The sequence below is a fragment of the Patiria miniata genome, unplaced genomic scaffold (genome assembly GCF_015706575.1).
Source record: "Patiria miniata isolate m_02_andy unplaced genomic scaffold, ASM1570657v1 HiC_scaffold_17, whole genome shotgun sequence".
NCBI classification, from domain to species: Eukaryota; Metazoa; Echinodermata; class Asteroidea; order Valvatida; family Asterinidae; genus Patiria; species Patiria miniata.
The window spans coordinates 2,212,784-2,231,730 of NW_024037055.1; the positions used below are offsets into that span (position 1 = coordinate 2,212,784).

An 18,947-nucleotide genomic window follows, 5' to 3' on the forward strand; every position below is an offset into this window, starting at 1 on the left:
TGCATTTTCATTTTTCCCGTTGAAAGCGCGATGGTTTGTTCCTAACCATTGCGATAATTATGGTAATTCCCTTTTTTCCCTCGAAAATGACAACAAACTAGGCGCAATGATTTCATATGATGTTTGATCCTATAATTTACTTACAATCAAGTAGAATAGTTTCACGATAGTTCGTTTTTTAATGTGTGGAAATCATGGTGTTAATTAACCTAATAACACCATGCATAACCAATCATCCACTTCATATTTTTTTCGGTGACGTCTTGTAATATATCTCATAGATGTATCTCTTTCGAACTCTGATACTCTGGAATTCATCACATGTCAGAGGTCCTGCTGACTGACACACATGAACTCACTGCATGACCCGAATTGCTCTCACGGTTTTGAGATATTTTCTTGCAACTCAAGCCCCTTTCTTGGCTCCGACCCAGACCAGATGATGATGCTGCTCTTTTTATTTATTTCAGCATCCACTTCCTACTCCGTCCCCGAACTGCCAAAATCGCAGCGCTCTTGTTGTAGGCATCATCAAATGTCCGGTGTATGTTTGAGTACAATCACTTAATCCACAATCAAACAGAGTGGCATTTAGGTGGCTCCGTAGCTTTTGCGACCGTGGGAAAAAGAGCTTTGTTGATGTTTGACTGCGGGATGTTTCTCGGGTTGTCTTAAGATTATGGCGTTCAAGATTTGATGATGCCTGCAAGAAGCCGGAGTTACTCATAAAACAGATGATTATTTTGAGCTGATGATCAAAATACGGCATCACCCTAGTTATTTTAATGATCTATGATCGATGATGACGTTTTAGTCATTTGTGCTCGTGACATACCCTCTGCAACTAACTTTACAAAGTTTACAGCACAGATATTCGATTTGTCTGGACTGGCTTACATGGGAGCACGGTAAAGGTATGTACATATACTTTTCTTTGTGCTTGACTATACCAATTGTTTTTGTTGTTTTTTTTGGCTAAAAATAAATTCGATGCAATGACGTCACCATTACGTCAAGATTTCATGCCAGGGTATTGGTTCATTTTTTCTCTGCACAAAATGTGTTCAGGTATTTATATATATATTCCTGAAACAAAACTTCGCGGGTTTAATAATAATTTGTTTGTTACTGTGTGCTGTTGTCTTCAAAAATGTCTATTGCAACACTGCTGATAGTGACCAAAAAAACTTGCTTCATCGCATGCTTGCTTCAATTTTTCTTCTGAGTAATACCAGTAGGCCTATTATAGTATAAAATGATCCCTTGGAAAAAAATCACAGTAAGAAATTCCCACTGTCAAACATGTAAAAATAAATGATCGAAATGAAAATGGTGAAAAATCAGATCAATAGAAACAAAGGAATAAATGTAAATCATGTCGACGATCAAACATACGGTAAAGTAACGGGAAAAAATGCCATAGCGTTAGGATACCGTCTCGAATTCAGCCTTTGGCACTTGAAGATGGTGAGATGTCTACGTGATGATGCGAGCTGTGCTCCGCGGTATGATAATCAACATCATATGCTCTAGCTGGCCGGCTACGTCATTGGAATTCAGTCTGGAATGCGTATGCAAGCACGTAGCTAGCCAGACCCTGGACATAAGACTTAATAGCAAACAGTCTATTGGGTGTTTTCGAAAGTTCGTCTCAGCTCCAGCTCACCTCAGCTCAGAAGCATCATGTAAAATATAAGCCAAATGTTGCCTTGATATACATGTAATATAATTATGCCTTCTAAATATGATTCTGGAGCCAGAGTTGAAACTGAACCGGATTCGAAGTCGAGAATTGGAAAATGGCGATCACAAGCCGCGCGTGACCGCCGACCTGTACTCTAATGATGATATTCACATGACTTGATTTTGGACAAATAAAAAGAAAAGAGTAACTGAATGCTATTTATATAGGGCAGGACAATGTTTGCAATCGACAAGATTTAATGTGAATCTTAAGTTTAAGACTTAAAGTTTAAGATTAAACATTTAACCTTTATTTCCATAAATTTTGATAGACACGTCGGTTGTTCTTGGCATTTGAAATAAACGGTACCAGTTGACATAAATATTGGAAAGACAAAATATTTATTTCCTTTAATTAGAATTTTCTTTGTGTGTTTTTTTTACAGGTCACAGCGTGATCCACTTTTAAACAGTCTGATTGTAAGATTTTTTAAAAAGATTTTATCACCATGGCAACATCTAATGTGGATTTTCACGAGGAAATCTTTCGGGATGATAAGATAAACAGTTCAGTTGAACGGGAAAATGAGGACGGACAATTTCATCAAGAAGATCGTACTGATTCCAGGGAGGATTGTTCAAGTTCTTTCTGGAGCTCCAGACCACGTTACGACAGGAGCAGCGTTCCGAGCATACTTGTTTCTGGGATCGAGGCGGATGATAACAATGCTAGGGATGAAGGTAATGCATCTAGAACGGATGAGCTAGTAGCAGATCAGGTCGCAAGGGATGACGGGAATGATGATTACGCCAACACCACTTGGACAGTTATTCACCATCCGCACATGGCTTCGGAGCTCCTAGCTGTGCTAAGTGCCATGCGAGATGCAGGGGACATGACTGATGTTCGTCTCAAAGCAGGCCACAAGACCTCCGGCCCGGCCCTCCCCTGCCATCTGGCCGTGGTCTGCGCGGGAAGTCCCCTCCTGCAGAAGAGTCTACTCGAAAACTACGGCGACAGACTCGCGAGTGCGGGAAGGAATCGGATCCTGGACGTGCCGAAGATGAAGCCAGAGATGCTGCAGCTCATTGTGGATTTCACTTACACCTCGAAGATGCAGATCACCAACCAGAACGCCCAGGAGTTGCTCCAGCTTTGCTTTAACAAGACACCCTTCCTTGGCAAGTCTGTGGAGTTCGCTTGCAGCGAGTTTCTGGTTGGCCAGTTCTCGACCGAGACGGAGAGTGAGACGTCATCGACAAGCGCCATTACGTCATCCGGTCTATCCACGGAGGACGAAACCCAATCTTGCCAGTCGTCTACTTTCTCGGCTGGACAGGAGACATTATTTCATGAGTACAACTACCCACTGGAAATCTTGCACATTCTGAACGAGCAGAGACACAAGAAAACCGAAATCACAGATCTTGTCTTGATGGTGGAGGGTAAGGCTTTCCCTTGTCACCGAGCTATCCTGGTGGCACTCAGCCCATACTTTCGTGCCATGTTCACCTCAGCCATGCGTGAATTTCGACAGAAGACCGTCACCCTGAGTGACATAAAATCGAGTATATTCTCTCGCCTTCTGGACTTCATCTACACCTGCAAGCTCCGGATTAATGAGGACACCGCCCAAGTGATGCTGGAGACAGCCTGCTTCCTGCAGCTCACGCCGGCTGTGAGCGCTTGCAGCCAGTTCCTCAAGGAGAACATGGTGACGGAGAACTGCCTGGGAATCCTCGGCTTCGCCAAGCTCTACACCTGCTCGCAGCTCTACGAGGACGCAATGACGCACGCCCTAGCGAATTTCAAAGAGGTTGTGACGTGCGACGAGTTCTTGGAGCTCCCAGCTGACATCTTGGCGACATACATCGCAGACGACAGGCTGAACGTGAAGACGGAGGAGACTGTCTTTGAAGCCGTGGTGAGATGGGCCAGTGCAGATACCAAACTGAGACCCTTTCAACTGTCTCGCGTCTTGGCACACGTCCGTCTGCCGCTAATCGACCCGGTCTATTTTTGTGACTTCGTGGAGACCGAGCCGCTGGTTTTGCAGTGCCAAGAGTGCCGAGAGCTGGTCAATACGGCCAAAAGACTGAGGGAACTTTCGGGCAGAGGCCAGCACATCAATGACCCCAATTTGAAGTTGCGTTTTTCCATGACTACCCAGGTAGGAAATATGCATGACTTTAAGGTGCAGTATTTGACATCGTAAGACTAATATTATTTTACACTGCTTTAACGAAGACAAGCACATAGATACTTCTGTCACATTAATGCTCTCCGTCCTAAGACCTGTCTCTTTCCTTCTTCTGTTCTTCTACAGGTGATCGTTATCGTGGGTGGTTACGATGACAACCAGCGATGGGTCCGTGACGTTTGGTGTTTCAACGCACGTGATGAGTCTTGGCACAGCCTCGCCCCGTTCCCAGGCCGCAACCAGCGCTTCGCCACCGTCGCCGTGGAGAACGACATCTACGTGATCGGAGGCCAGGCTGAGCATGGCGACAGCATGTCGGAGACGCTGTCCGATGTCTGGCGTTACGACTCTATCACCGACACCTGGAGCAAAGTGGCCGGCATGAACAAGCCACGACATGGTCATGGGGCAGCCGTGGTGGACGGCAAGATCTATGTGGTCGGCGGCAAGATGGGCTGGGCTAAGAAGTTCAACGACATCGAACGGTACGATCCAGCGTCCAACATGTGGGCTTGCGTGACGCGTGTTAAGGGAAGTTACTTAGAGAAGCCGGTAGCTACCTCGCATGGTGGGAAGCTGTATGTGAATGGGTACTTCTACCGCGATCCAGATATCGTGCATTGCTATGACCCGCACGATAGCTCCTGGACGCCCATGTATAGCTTCCAGCGCGCACAGGGTGATGCCATCGAGACGGCTGTGGTACTGGATGACTACATCTACTTCTTGGTGTATCGTGGGTATGACAACTACATCGTCATCTTCAATCCAGCCACGTGTGAGCGAGTGAAGGGAGGATGCAAGATGCCCGACGGGAAATACCTGTACTCCTACGGAGCCACCGTGATGGGAGACAAGATCTTCGTGGCCGGAGGGAGTAAGCTCGACGCAAGTATCAACGTGCCCTACATTCAGTGCTACGACCCGGCACTTGATATGTGGGGCGTGGTCGGGACAATGCCACACCCACTTTGTGAACATGGGTGTGTCACAATCGAGAAATACATGCCACCCTCAAATTCTTGAAAGATACAAGAAAATCCTGAAATAGCAAATTGCATGGCAAGCACATTACATGTCATTTTGTGGAACTGAATCCAGCTGCATGCATGCGCATTTTTACAGATGAATTCATACATGCATGTTCGCGCTATTTTTTTTAAAGAAGAAACATGAAGTAGGCCTATAGTTAAGAAAATAACAGCATTTTTCAAAGAGCAAAATGTGCAGTATGGGGCGCGCTCCAGTAAGACGAATCAAATTGTCCAATGTCGTTATAAGGAGAGTTTTGAGTTACTCAGAACGGCTGTTCAAACATTTACACAATCATGTACATGACTTTATACTTGATCCTTGCACTTGATCCTCGCATGAAGTATGTGCATGAACCACTACTTGGATTAACGATAAGTGATACTTATGTCAAAAGAGATTCTGTGCTTTTGATGTTCTTAGTTAATAGCTGAGTTGTATAGAAAACAAATCCCCGCCAACTATAACACGTAAAATTAAATATTAATTTTATTCAGCAGTATGATTATATAAGGACTTGCTGGTATGTCGCAGCAGTGTTATGATGCACATGTTACAAGATAGGCCCTATATTATTCATAATGTACGAATAATTCAGAGAATAAAAATACTGTGCATGAACAGTCTTTCTGGTGCAATCGCTCATTACGTGTGAAACCTGTATGAAAACCTACCCTACCAACGATTTTAGAAAAACTTAGGCATGCGCACATTCATTCAGCAGCCGACGTCTACGACTAGACTCTATTATGTCTCGTTCATTGCCAAAGGTTTGCATTCTAGTTTTCTGCAATATAAATTCAACTTTTAACAGTCGCTTGGGTCATGAATGATTTTATGGAAGTTATGGATGGGCAAGCAAGCTAAATCTAGTCTCTCCTGTACTGTTAGAGGTCAATGCCGTTTCATGGGTACACATTATACCGGTCGCATTGAAAGCAGGGAAGTTCTGATAACCAACAATGACGTGTTTACAAATCATACCTGCTTATGATAAACGAAGCAGTATTCCTTTTAGGGAACGGTGACTTTACATGTATGTGCGTCGTTGCATAGGGTTATGCTAAGGCATCAGCATTTTGAGCCAGGAAAGCCGCGCTAAGGTAGGCAAAGATTTAGAGTGCTGGATTTCGTTTTAAAACGAACCCAAATATGATGCTAAGCAAATTTAAGACCTCTTGAAAAATGTAAGCGTGTACTGGCGTCGTCACTTATAATTTATTTATCGACAACTGGAAGTGTTAGTGAAGTTTATTTCAGATCAAAACGTAAACGACCTAGGCGTTATCTGTTGAAGTGTGTTTTGATAGATTGTTGAACACGACCTTTAAAATGTAAACAATTGGGTGAATGGGCCCTTTCAAGTCCAGAAGGTGATTTCCCACAAATCTTATTCCAGTATAATAACCAAATGCAAACCATTTTCGTAATATATTCCAAACTGATATTTTCATCTCAATCCATAATGTGATGCAGCGATACAGACTTCGTATCCTTCGTATGCGTTTCTGCGATAGTGAAATTTAGTAGGTTGAATACGCAGCCACCAAACTTGAAGTCAAATATTTCTCGTTCAGTTGTTGGCACAAAATTTGTGAATCTGAAAGCATCCCATCCGGAGTTTGTGTCAAGGTATATTTTCCTGCAAGATGACGAAGGCAGGCGTAGTTTTTGTCGTGCTCATTGTTGCAATCACCGTGAAGTTCAGAGTGAGCGCCGAATTTACCGGCCCGCCGGGGACGGACCGCGACCTGGAGGCCATATTCAAAGGGAGATGCGCCGAGTATCGGACCGGGAGAGTTAACCCACACGTCCAGGCTGCTGAGCTGAAGTAAGTTTCCGGTAACTCCTTGATATGAGCAATTTTCAGTCAGAAAATCTACCGTGAAAATTGAGAAACGTTTGTTCCAACTAATGGGTGTATAAAAAGTCACAGCCCAACATGTTTTCACCACTTATAGTAAATTATACATGTACATAGTATAGTTCTGCACTGAAAAATTGCCTGGGTTAATTTTACCCAAGAAGGGGTGAAAACTGCAACTACCCCAAATTGGGTTGTTTGTTGGGGTTATAGAATTTCTGTTAGATTCAACCAAATGTTGTAGTCATACAATACCAAATGAAATTTGGTCTTGTATGGTCACAAGTTTTGGTTGAATTTAACAGAAATTCCTAACCAAAACATTTGGTTATAGAACAACCCAATTTTTGGTTGTTGCAGTTTTCACCCTTTCTTGGCCAAAATTAACCCAGGCAATTTTTCAGTGTGCCATGCTGAACGCGAAGGAAAAGTCTCCTATCTCCCGCTTCCGTTTGATTGCAAGTCTTATCGTGAGTTTCCATTGTATACAGAACGAAAAACTGCACTTTGCTGTGGGAGCTGTTCTACAATGCTTTCGTGTATCGTGATGCGTGTAATGTCACCATGGAAGATTACAAAGAGTTCGTCGAGGAAGCGGCGGTGGAGATTCCCGCCAACAGGGTTTGTTTCTCTTCCCTATCTCTCAATACATAGGGCCTACACATGGTTAATAGTATACTTCTATTTTTCTCTCAATTTTTTTGTCACCTATAATTCGGCCCACCTCTATCAGTGATTGACATGCCCAAGGAAAAACGTTCTCCAAAGTATGTTTTCCAACTTGCCAAAAATTCGCCTTTCGGCCGAAATATATACATGTAGTTATTTCACTTTTTAATTTGATTCTGGTAATGGAACCAAGGGCTTTTATCACGTGAAAGAGGAAAGAACCGCTGATATCCTATAGTTTGAATTGGACCATGCTGCAGGCTGTGTACTGGGATGGATGGGACGTGTATCCCGTGGCGAGATCCTACGCTAACGAAGCCAGGCGAGCCAGCACGTTGGAGTTCATGATGATGGGCTACATGATCAACGGGTTGGTCTTTTGCGGACAGACCGAAGACCCTGGCATCAACTACGAGGTTTGCCCCGGTACCGACGAGTGTGACTTCGCGAAGGGCTCGGTGGATGCTTTCTGGGCCGCTGCCTCGATATACGTACGTATAATATAACCCAACTCGGCGCTTGTGCTCGCAAAATTAAATTGTATCCTGGCCGAAAGTTTTGTACTTGATTCTAACATAACATTTTTTTTTAGATTTCTGACTCGATACCAAATGCCATCTTGTGGAAGTTCCCCGCGCGCGATACCAAACTAATGACGCCACAAAGATAAAACACGGTAAAGTGTCTTGCCCAAGGACAATAAAAGAGCTGGAATGGCTCAAATATGTTATCAAGTTCACAATGGCTTACTATAATAATACCATGGAGCTATAGCTCCATGATAATACTAAACCCATCCAGTTGCCATATCTCACCCAAACCGAAATAATCTCAACCATTGGCGCAATGGGTTTTTTTTTCTCTCATAGTTCGGAAGTAACGGGAATGGGAACGTAAAGTTCATGGTCAACAGTAACCGACCGGGCGGAGCGTTTCAACTTGAAAACAGGTATATATGAAAAACAAACAAACGAACAAGCAAAGACAAACAAACAAATACACACAAAAATACAAAGAACAAACGAAAGCAATGCATTTGCAAAATGAATGACGGTTATAAGCGATTGGCTTCAATTTTGTTCACTCTTAAATTCAGAATGTATAAGGGCCTAAACCATTACCGTCCATGTCGTTTTAAAGTTATTTTGCAGAGTTCGAGCTTAAAAATATGAATTCATCGAAAGTCAGCAGGGTGGATATTTACATTGTCACCTTGATCGGCGAGGAACCAGGGTAAACAATTCTATTTTTGAATTAATTATTTCATTTTGGAATTCCACTTTGGAATTCATTTGATATCGTTTTAATTTCTGCAGCCTTTCAGCCACGCACCAAAATTATGTGAAGTGGGTAAGATTGTCAGCTGAGCAGTGTTTGGTTTTCTGGAAAAATAATTCTCAGACTGGAACTAAACAATAAAAACGTCGTTATTTGTTGCAGTGACAATTGTGATTCTCAATCAATCAAGACTCTGAAATCTAAGCTCACCGAGAGAGGCATCAACTATCGGTGTGTGGATCAGCCCGAGTAAGTAAAACTTACCTTAAAAATCATACTTTCCCTTTAACAAAAATCAGATTGCATCAACTTGTGAGATATCATCATCATGTAAAATTCTTTTAAATGTTTTTTTTCCCCAGCGAGGTGCTCCATATTCTTTGTGCAGACAACCCGACGACCGATGCATGCGCGTTCTCATCATCTGCAGTTCGACTCCACCCCAGCAACAAGATTCAACTGGCAGCGTTACCTTTCATTTATGCCGCCATGTTCAAATCATTCCAAGTTTGACTCAATATGACAATAACCGTCATTGTCAACGGTGTTCAATTTTATAAAAAGTGGCGGGAATTTAAAGAGGGTGTTGTAAGCTTAATCAAAGTGACGACAAATCATAACGTCTTGTAAATGTAACCAATACAAAAACTGATTCCTTTGAAGGAGATAGTTATGCCATGGGGATACTTTTGGATGTATACAAAGTTTTGGACTTCGTATGGTTTATGGTATTGTACAAATTAGATTGTGATGATATCTTGAAGCTTTTTATATTAATTTAAAATTAATTAGTAAACATATCCAGTTTATGGTAAATTGTGAATCGCGAATAACCAATGTCAACAAGTGTGTTTAAAGGTTTAGGCCCAAGACAAAACATTATCAGTGAAAGTGGCTGATTAATTAACAACGATGGTACTGGGATGCAGTTTTGTGAAAAAAGAATTTTGAAAATCTGTTTGTAAAACAAAAGGTTACTGAGGTGCAACTTTCATCGAATTGGTGTCAAAATGTGCCTTGCTTTTCTTACCTGCTATACTCATTTTCAATCAATTGCTCACTTCGTGTCATGTCAGCAAATAAAATGAAATAACATGATACCGCAACCCTACACATCTTGGTATTAAAGAGTCCAAAACTGTCTTTTTTGTACAGAGATATTTTTTCCAAAGCTATCATAAAATTATAAATGTAAGTAGGCGCCGGCGGAAAAAGAAGCGAGAAGTAAAGCCTACTCACCCGCATGACAAGGGCGGATCCATGGTGAGGGGAAAATGGGGGCCATGTCCCCCCCCCCCCCCCCAATAAAGTGACTTCGCAAAAAAGGGATTCCACTGCGTACTCCACCATGCACCAATGTCATGAAGAGTCCTAGTGCGCCTCCTTGCTTTTCAAATTAAATTTGGGGCGGAACATTTTTGGAAAAAAATGTTCTGGATCCGGTTTGCTGCATGCTATGTTGAAAAAGACGGAAAGACACTCCTTGACCTTCAACCTCTAGGCCTGTGCAACTTTTAACCAATCACAGGCTGTCTACAGCACGGCTCAAGTTCTCGAACAATCACGACATGCGTTAGCAACAAGCGTTTTGGAAATAATACAAGTAGTTCGTGCGGTAGTGTACTCAGAGAGACTTAAGCGATTAGAAATCACCCAATCTGCACGTTCAGTCTGTGCCAAAGTAGACGACATGATACGTTCATTGTCTTCTTTTCAGTGGGAAAAGTTATCATTCTTTCCGCCCAATTATTCGGAAAACGTGGTCGTGATTGTGCTGGTGTATAGTCCACAAGAGTCTTGGGAACTAGACGACAAATTTGGATGAGGATTTTTTTTTTCAAGTGCATCGAATTCCAACACATTAATTAAAACAGCAACTGACACCTCCAGCCTGGACACTGATGAAACAGATGGGTGATGTTGAGGGTCCCATGGATTCAGAACAAACGTCCAGTTCTACTGTTGATACTGTTACTAGTGTTAGTGTTACCGCCAAAGGTAGGCCATGGTTATTCATGACTACTGACTCAGTGACTGTATGACCGAGACTGACAGAGTAGGAACTTAGGATTAAATTCAGTGGTGAACCGGGGGGGGGGGGGGGGGGTGCAAATCAGGGTGCCACGGTTGCCACCCCCTCTCTAGTCTTACACTTCAACACATTGAATAATTTTACAATTACAGCCATGACAGCCGCTGGTGCTGACTAATATTAGGCCAAAAAAAAAAAAGTCTCCGGTTTCTGGTATGCGCGCGCGTCGCCGTAGCCATGAGCGTCGACAAAATGAAAAAGTTTTTATTTCAATGAAAGATGATGTCTCAAAACCGCCAAACTTACTGGTTTGACTGGAATTCTGCTGCTGCGCAATTTCAACGTGTTTTTCGATGGGGTTATGATCGAGAATAAGCTTTATGTGGCCTCTCTGGACTCCCATATATTGCACTAAGTTTAGTCGGGCACCATTTGCAGTCATCAGCCGACATTTGAAGCAAAAAAGTCGGGTAAAAAAAAAAAAAAAGCCGCGTCCCCGCACCACTTTTTGGGCAAGCTCCATACCAGAAACCGGAGACTTTTTTTTTTTGGCCTTAATGACATGAGTCATTTTTTGTCTTTAGTTTATATTATAATAAAATGGGGCAAAAATAATAAATGGAATGCTAAATTTCCATTTTGGCAAATTGCCATAGCAGGATTAATCATTGTAGATTTCAAAATTGTGCAGGGGCATACCCCAGACCCCCTAGCACTTTAACAGGACATGCCTTCGGCATACGGCATCCACATGCCTTCACTCAACCTCAATAATATCAACCCCCCCCCCCTTCGATTTGCCCCTAAAATTGTGATACATAAAGTATCCCATTTGTCAACTTCCACATTCATCATTGTTTGCCTAACCAGTACCAAGTAACCTAAGGCTAAGCTATAAGTATAAACACTTAACAGTTAGATCTAGGTTTCCATAATGTAAGAGTAACGTTACACTTTAAACCCCAAATGCTAGCAACCCATTTCAGTGTATGAGAAGAACAAAATTTAATATTACTAAAGTTTCATAAAAATTCCTAAATGTAGCCAAATAACAATCTTCATATCAAAAACTCATGAATACTTTGTGAAAATTTGTCTCCAGCCTCAACAGCTGAAAGTGTCTCGTCCTCTCATCAGAAAGACTACGTAGTTGTTGATCTAGAATCCCAAGATACGACCCACAGATTACAAACTATTCTCACACTCCAGTGGTAAGCTTGTGAAATTTTTCCCTTTTGAAACCCCCAATTGTGAAATTTAGTTAAGTTTTCAAAATTCTTTATCTATTTTTTTTTTTAAATCCATTTTCTAATCAATCCAAACAGTAAGCATAACTTAGTGGACTTTTCATAATTACCGCTTGCTTGGGAGTCTGACAGAGGACATTGACTTAACCGATGCATCCTTGAACTTCTGATCTGTGTTTTATCTCAGGCTTTCTCAGCATTACGAAGCAGTTGAAGGGGTTTCATTGCCTCGCTGTTTGATCTACAAGCACTACTCAGAATACTGCCAGAAACACCAGTTCTGTCCCATCAACGCAGCCAGCTTTGGAAAGGTACATCTCAATATTTTTGATGACATAAATTTGTAAGTTACTTCAGAGGACATTATAAACTACCCATAAAAATCCCCACTGCTAGATGCTTTTTACATTTGAAAAAAAAAATGATAGAAAATGAAATATTAATACAACTGATGATTAAGAAACTATAATAGAGAGTTTGAAGAAAGTGAACATTCATACCTCTCTTATCCATGCAGGTTATCAGACAGGTTTTTCCTGAGCTGCGTACCCGCCGTCTGGGAACACGCGGACAGTCAAAGTACCACTACTACGGTATCCGTGTCAAGGAATCCTCCCCTTACTTCGGAGTGTTCCTGGACTCTCAGCGTGTCTCGGCCCCTGCTCTGTACAGACACGCCAGTTTCCCCCTCCTGTCATCCACAGCCCAGTGGCAATCTTCTCTGGTAAACAGTGACTGGCCATAGGTGGTGGAAGTGGTGGGGGATGGTAGAGAACCCCCTCTCCCCAGTGGTGGGGAAGGGTAGAAAACCCCCTTACCCCATCCTTACCCAGTTTGTTTGGGGGTTGTTTTGGGTGGGGGATCATGAATTTGGATCCCCTTGACAAATTTTAGTTATAGAAATTGATAGAATGTACAACACATGCCTGTGAACTCAGTGGTGTTTTAGTCAGTCAAACCATTTGTGTCATCTCCTTTTCAGCTCCAGTCTCGGACTGACAACCTGCCATCACAGATGACCTCCATCTTGACGCTGCTGCCCGAGTTTCCAACGGCTGCGCAGACTCAACCATGGGACGGCATAGAGTTTCAGCAGGTGTGATCTAGGTTTCTCATTTGGCGAACCCCTTTGTTTGGGCCGCCTTTGTATAAATGCAAGCTATTTTTCAAATGATCAAACAAGTACACTGTTGGTATTCCGAGGCGGTGTGAGGTATGTTGAGTAGAGTGCCCTGCCCAAGGACACAGCTGCACAGGACGGATAACAGTAGTAAAGATTTCTCTTTTTTAGAGTAATTTCGCATAATATATCTACAAACTTCTAAGTTATAAACTCTACCACATCACATTTTACAAATTGATTTTCAATATTGTCAGGTTGATGGAGTCATTTCCCAGTACAGATGCCACTGCCAGCAGGTCATTGAGGACATCCTGCGAGGAAAACTGGAAGAGGTATCGGTCATAACTCTTTCAGAAATTAAAGATAAGGACCAACAAACAAACTCTAAAGGAATAAGCTGACCATTAAAAGCTAGACTAAAACTCCTCACTTGTTTAATCTAAAATCCTTACTATATTGTTTATTTATAAAGCATCTTGGAGACTTCTTCAGAAGCTGTAAGAAATAATTTGCATTTTGTGGATGTGTTTTAACATAGGTGCCAGCAGCAGTGCAGCGGTTTTGGCAGAGTCTGCCCGAGGCAATGATACAGGTCTTACAGAGTGGCTCATCATCAGACAAACTAGCTGACATGGTTGCACTCTGTGACAATATCCTGTACCAGACCATGATCAACATTCTCATCCCTGGAACTGTACAACAATTGCCTCCAAGGTATTAAACAGACGTCAATGAGAGGATCAAGTCGGTATTAAAATTAAAAAATTAACTTTCTTTTTGGTAACTAATGAAAAAAAACACTGAATTTGTTTCGGCATGTGCAACTCTGTGCAATGAAGAAAGGCTATTATTTTGGTGGCTTTTAAACTTTTTTAATGCACAACAAGATCTGCCAGAATTACTGTCCAGCCGCAAATTAATTCCAAAGTCTGTTACTTGATATAATTCCTGTTGTTATCATTTACTCAGTCTGCTCCATGCTATCCGCAATTTCTCCTGTGGATTCCAGAAAGTCGTAGAGGAATCTCTCCCTGGGCTGACGGAGTACTTCCATCTCAAGCGAGTCGAAAGTGAGTAAACCAAATTGAAAAGAAAATAAATAAATGAATGATTGCAGGCATTATTGTCTGATACTAACTTGTGTTTCTAAGATAACTCGAATTCCATTAAAATTAAGAAAAATGGTGATGCATGCTTTTACACCAAGGCTTCTGTATTTGTAATCAGTGCATATATTTAACAAAGCGAACTTAGTCTCTCTTGATGGTTCAACCAGAACTTCATGATTGACAGGAATATCAACTATCCAGATAAATCTGCAAACGTCATAAATATTTTAATTTCAGCTGTTAAGCGATTTTGTCAGCTGTTGAAGAGGAAGACTTCACTGTCTCATCTTGCCCAGGTGAGAAATTTACCCCCCTCCCCCCCCCCCAAAAAAAAAACTTTCTTTAAAAAAAGAATCCTTTTGATCTATGGTTAAATGACATTGAGCACCATTTTTACAGTATCTGTTGAGGAACACATTTATTTGCTACATCCAGTGGTTATTTCAAGCCATAATTGAATATTGGAGAATAATATCTCTGCTAGGCCACACGAGCCGTTCTGAAGACCAAAGTGACCGTCACCCAAATGAGCCACGACTGGCGGAAACGGACTGAGCAGAACACCGTGTGCTCCCAGCTCATGTGGACAGCTCCGGGAAACTCAGCAAACATCAAAACAGTGGTCAAGAAATGTGAGTCATAAAGCTCTCAAATGTTATTTCCCTGTGTATGTAAGGAAAAAGTAATTTACACTATATGCCCATATCGAGTCTGACTTGAGTCACAGTTTTGCTGATCAATCCCAATGAGATAGAGCCAAATTAGTGCCTCAGACACTTTCCTCTGCTTTTGGACCAAGATTTTTTTTAAAAGGCCTAGTTATTCCGTGAATACATGCTAGAGATAACTAAGAGAAATTCAAATGTGCAGTTAGTATACTGAATCATTTTTTCTCCAGGTTTTTCGGAATTTTCTCGGCTTCTGGAGAAGCATGCAAGTGTTGAGGAGCACATCAAATGGCTTGACGCTGTCCGCAGCAAATGCCTGAAAAATGTAAGTGGGATCTGTGTACCAAACCTTCAAATGTGGTAACATTGTAGAAATGCTGAAAACAGCAGTAGAATCAAATTGTGTTTAAGGCCTCGTCCGAATTACTATGGCTATTGCTTGCAGTTACACATGTGCCAATGGAAGCTACTTCCAAAAGATGCACTTTACTGCCAGCTGTAAGCCCATAGCTAAGTAATTCAAGTTCGGCCTTGTTTTAGAAACCCCAAAATGGTAATTATGATTTCATTGTTCTTTTTTTTGCCTTTCAGAGTGGAGATGGCGACCGTGAGAAGACAGAAGAGGTGGAGCGAGACTTCTTGCTGCAGTGGTCCTACGTCTGCAATTTGCTCATTCGAGATCAGACACTGAGAAGTGCAACAAGTTTTGGCAAGTTGTAGGATACAAAAATCCATAATATAGCAGAAATCATGGGAGTAAAGAAGGGTGGTGGACAAGATAAGCAAACCCATAATTCGGAAGGTGCGATTAGATATAGTCAGACAAAATTGACTTATCACAAGCAATTTTGAGAGGTCACATGTACTGACGATACAATTTTTCTCAGACAGACATGATAAATGATCGCTAAATGTCAAATGTACACTTGTGATTTCACCCTCTGTAATTTGATCATGCAGCAGTTCAAAAACATCTAAAGTTCCATCTCTACTACTTATTAAAATCAACTTCGACTTAAAATGATACGACTTCAATTCGGCAGGTTCATTCCACTTGTTGCATCTGCTGTACGAGGAGTATCTCTTGTTTATGGTGGATGTGCAGCTAAACCAGAAACAGGAGAGAGCCATGTGGAGGAGATTGTTCGATACGGACAAAGATGGTATGCTGATTTATTTATTTACTTTTTTTTTTCTTTTTCTTTTTTAAATAACTTATTGCATTCTTTTAATATTTTACTGATCCAAACGACTAATTGGAATTGATAAAGTGGGAACCAATGTGCTTTTGAATTTATGAGTTGTGTCCTCTTGATCCAAAGAAAATTTATATTAACATATTGGAACTATCCAGTAATTTTTTACTGACTGATTATAAACATGATTTATAACCTGTTCCCCATGTACTGACATAAGTCATTTGAAAATTAACAATTTTATCTTGTAAAATAACTTGAGCATTTTATCCAGTTAACATCAGTTTTCTTTGAAGTAACCATGTTGACCGTTACAGAGTTGAGTTTCAAGCTACCATGTTGTCTGGTGCTGATTCACATCCTCAATGTAGTAGTAAGTTTGTTTTTAAAAACCTTTTTATTTACAAAGGATCTCCTGACTGGCTAGAAGTCAAATATAAAGCAATTTCATAACAGCAAACTTATACTATTTAAATAATATTATTTTTTGTTCGAAAAGGGTTGTGCTTCGCAATGTTTCATCTCTCAGTTTAAACATGTTGCAGTGTCAATGTTGGCACAGTTTACAAAAATATTACAAAAGATACTGCCAAAAGAAAGAAATAACATGTGTGGATTCCACTGATTCTTACCTCCTAATAGTTCCCAGCTACTTCCTGACCTCAGCCGATTCCTGCGAGTTTGATTCAGCAAGACGCCTCTCCAACGCACCCTTTGTTAAGACGGAATACCTTCATCGGTTGCCTGCACAAATCGCCACCAGCCACTCAGCCAGATATCCCTCCAATATGACGTCTGGGCTGGACACCAGTGAAGGCCAGTACCTCTTCCAACCGTATGCCGCACCTACAGGTAGGATCTTTGCCAAGCCGTTGGTTGCAGCCGCAGCAGCTGCTGCAGGATGCCCTAATCAGGCAGTTACTCTTGGCAGCTTGACGGACAAGTCCGCCAGGAATGCAACCCACTCTGCCAACTCCTGTACACCCTCCAAAAGTCATGGGTACCTCAGCGGGAAGGCCCCATCTTCACCTGTTACGCCAACCCAAATGCTGACCAGCTCGCCACATGTCAAGAAAGAGAAAGATACCTCCCAGCTCACATTTGGCAGGAGCCCCAATGTTCTGACCATACCTCTGGGTGGGACCATTGCGTTCCTCCAGACGTCGCCTTCTAGAAGTGGCTCTAGTGGGGCGGTCACTGTCCTGCCGAGTGGCTACAGGATGCCAACATCCCCTGTTGCATTTGCAGTTCCACAAGTGTCTACGCAGCAGCAGCAGCAGCAGCAGCAGATCGCAGCAGCGAATCTCACCCAGGTCCACGTGCAGACTGGTACAAACAGAGAGCCACCACCTCTCCAACCGATCACCCAAAGACATCAGGGGGCCCCTGGAAGCCTGAACCAAACAAGCCTGCCACAAGAAACCCAGAAACCACAGCAGAAAGTGCTGGCTACAAAGATAATCAAGGTATGCATATGCCCTTCCGTTCCTTATCCAGGTTTTTGAACGGAGTAGGCAAATCAGTAACATTCTGAACCAAACATTTCTGAAAATAAATTCTGCAAACATTTCTGAAAGTAAATTCTGCCTAAAAAAAAGGCCAAGTCGGCCCTGTATTTGTTTCTTTTGTCTCAACTTGTCTCACTTGCCTGACATCAGTACTGATATCATTGCAATCCCTTGCAATGTATTTAGATATTGGTGCCCAAAGTTCTACTCGGACAACTAATGTATTAGACCAATTCTCTTTGTGTTGCCTCTGTCTCCTCTATCAAACTGAATTCAATTAAATCTTGTTAATTTACTAACATCCTAGTATCAACTCTCAGTTATGTGTTTGATGTTAATGAATGCGATGTCATTTTCATTCTTTTACAAAAGGCTGTCCCAGTGTCGAGTGAGTCTAAACAAAAGCCAGTTTCGTTCCAGTTTTCCATTACCACGAACCAGAAATTAAATCTCTCCAAAGGGCAGGTATGTACATACAAAAACAGGCTAGTTCCTCAGTGCAAAAATTTGTTATTTGAAATTTTGGAAGATAGCTGTTCATCAGATAGTGATAAATTCTGGCTTTGCATCAAGTATTGAAAAACTAAGGCTGAAATCACATGTTTTTACATTTCCCGCCAGATTTTAACCACCACGAATGGGGAACGGTATGTCATCAATGAAGTACAAAGTTCTACACAAACTGAAAATGTGCAGTAAAGCTAGATGAAGTAACATAGTAAGTGATACATGGAGTTTATGCGAGATTGTCTTTTTATTGTGCATTGTGAAATTATGGGTGGTTGCCCTGAGAGTTTCGGGATGAAATTTGGGTAATAGTCCCTGAGAAGTGGCTAGCACACCCGTCTTGACAGTTATCTGTCATGTTGTCAGTTGTCAGATACATGCATTAGATTGTCTTGGTCCATATAGTCTTCTGTTGTTACAATTTCAAGTTGTATTTTCGTCCAACATAACTAGTTTATACTCTTTGTACTTTTTAAATTTTGTTTTAAACAATTGTAAGAATTTTGATGAACTGCTTTGCTTTGTTGTTATTGGGAAATGTACGGTTCAGCATGTTCAAATGTATTGTATTGATAACATTAATTGCAGCTTTGTTTGTTTGATTGCCAGAATGTATTGATATGGTGGATGGATACAATTTTTCATGATTACACAGTTTGAAATTTTCCACATTCTTAAATACACAATATCTTGATGATTCCCAACACATACGAAAAATTGTACATGTATTAAAAGACGAGTTAAAAGTTATTCTTTTTTCCCCAATAATATGGGGATTTCTAGAATTTATTTTAGTTTACAAGTACCATTGTAAAAAAAAAGAAAAAAGA

At 41.5% G+C, this 18,947-nt stretch overlaps 3 protein-coding genes across 3 annotated transcripts; all 3 read left to right on the top strand.

Annotated features, from left to right (window-relative positions):
* Positions 1-2,140: 2,140 nt before the first annotated feature.
* Positions 2,141-5,052, top strand: LOC119723399 (kelch-like protein 24). Its single transcript, XM_038194017.1, has 2 exons — positions 2,141-3,854; positions 4,011-5,052. Exons 1-2 carry the CDS (start codon positions 2,193-2,195, stop codon positions 4,908-4,910), a joined length of 2,562 nt encoding a protein of 853 aa, XP_038049945.1. The 5' UTR covers positions 2,141-2,192; the 3' UTR covers positions 4,911-5,052.
* An 18-nt stretch (positions 5,053-5,070) lies between these two features.
* LOC119723400 (ADP-ribosyl cyclase/cyclic ADP-ribose hydrolase-like) lies at positions 5,071-9,796 on the top strand. The gene is made up of 7 exons (XM_038194018.1): positions 5,071-6,747; positions 7,272-7,401; positions 7,710-7,940; positions 8,319-8,398; positions 8,590-8,682; positions 8,890-8,976; positions 9,090-9,796. Exons 1-7 carry the CDS (start codon positions 6,566-6,568, stop codon positions 9,238-9,240), a joined length of 954 nt encoding a protein of 317 aa, XP_038049946.1. The 5' UTR covers positions 5,071-6,565; the 3' UTR covers positions 9,241-9,796.
* Positions 9,797-10,625: 829 nt separating this feature from the next.
* On the top strand, positions 10,626-18,446 carry LOC119723408 (transcription factor RFX4-like). The gene is made up of 16 exons (XM_038194025.1): positions 10,626-10,725; positions 11,862-11,970; positions 12,194-12,317; positions 12,524-12,730; positions 12,989-13,102; positions 13,384-13,461; positions 13,668-13,843; positions 14,099-14,199; positions 14,476-14,534; positions 14,723-14,870; positions 15,137-15,231; positions 15,498-15,615; positions 15,950-16,069; positions 16,745-17,568; positions 17,983-18,075; positions 18,232-18,446. Exons 1-16 carry the CDS (start codon positions 10,629-10,631, stop codon positions 18,307-18,309), a joined length of 2,541 nt encoding a protein of 846 aa, XP_038049953.1. The 5' UTR covers positions 10,626-10,628; the 3' UTR covers positions 18,310-18,446.
* Positions 18,447-18,947: the final 501 nt, after the last annotated feature.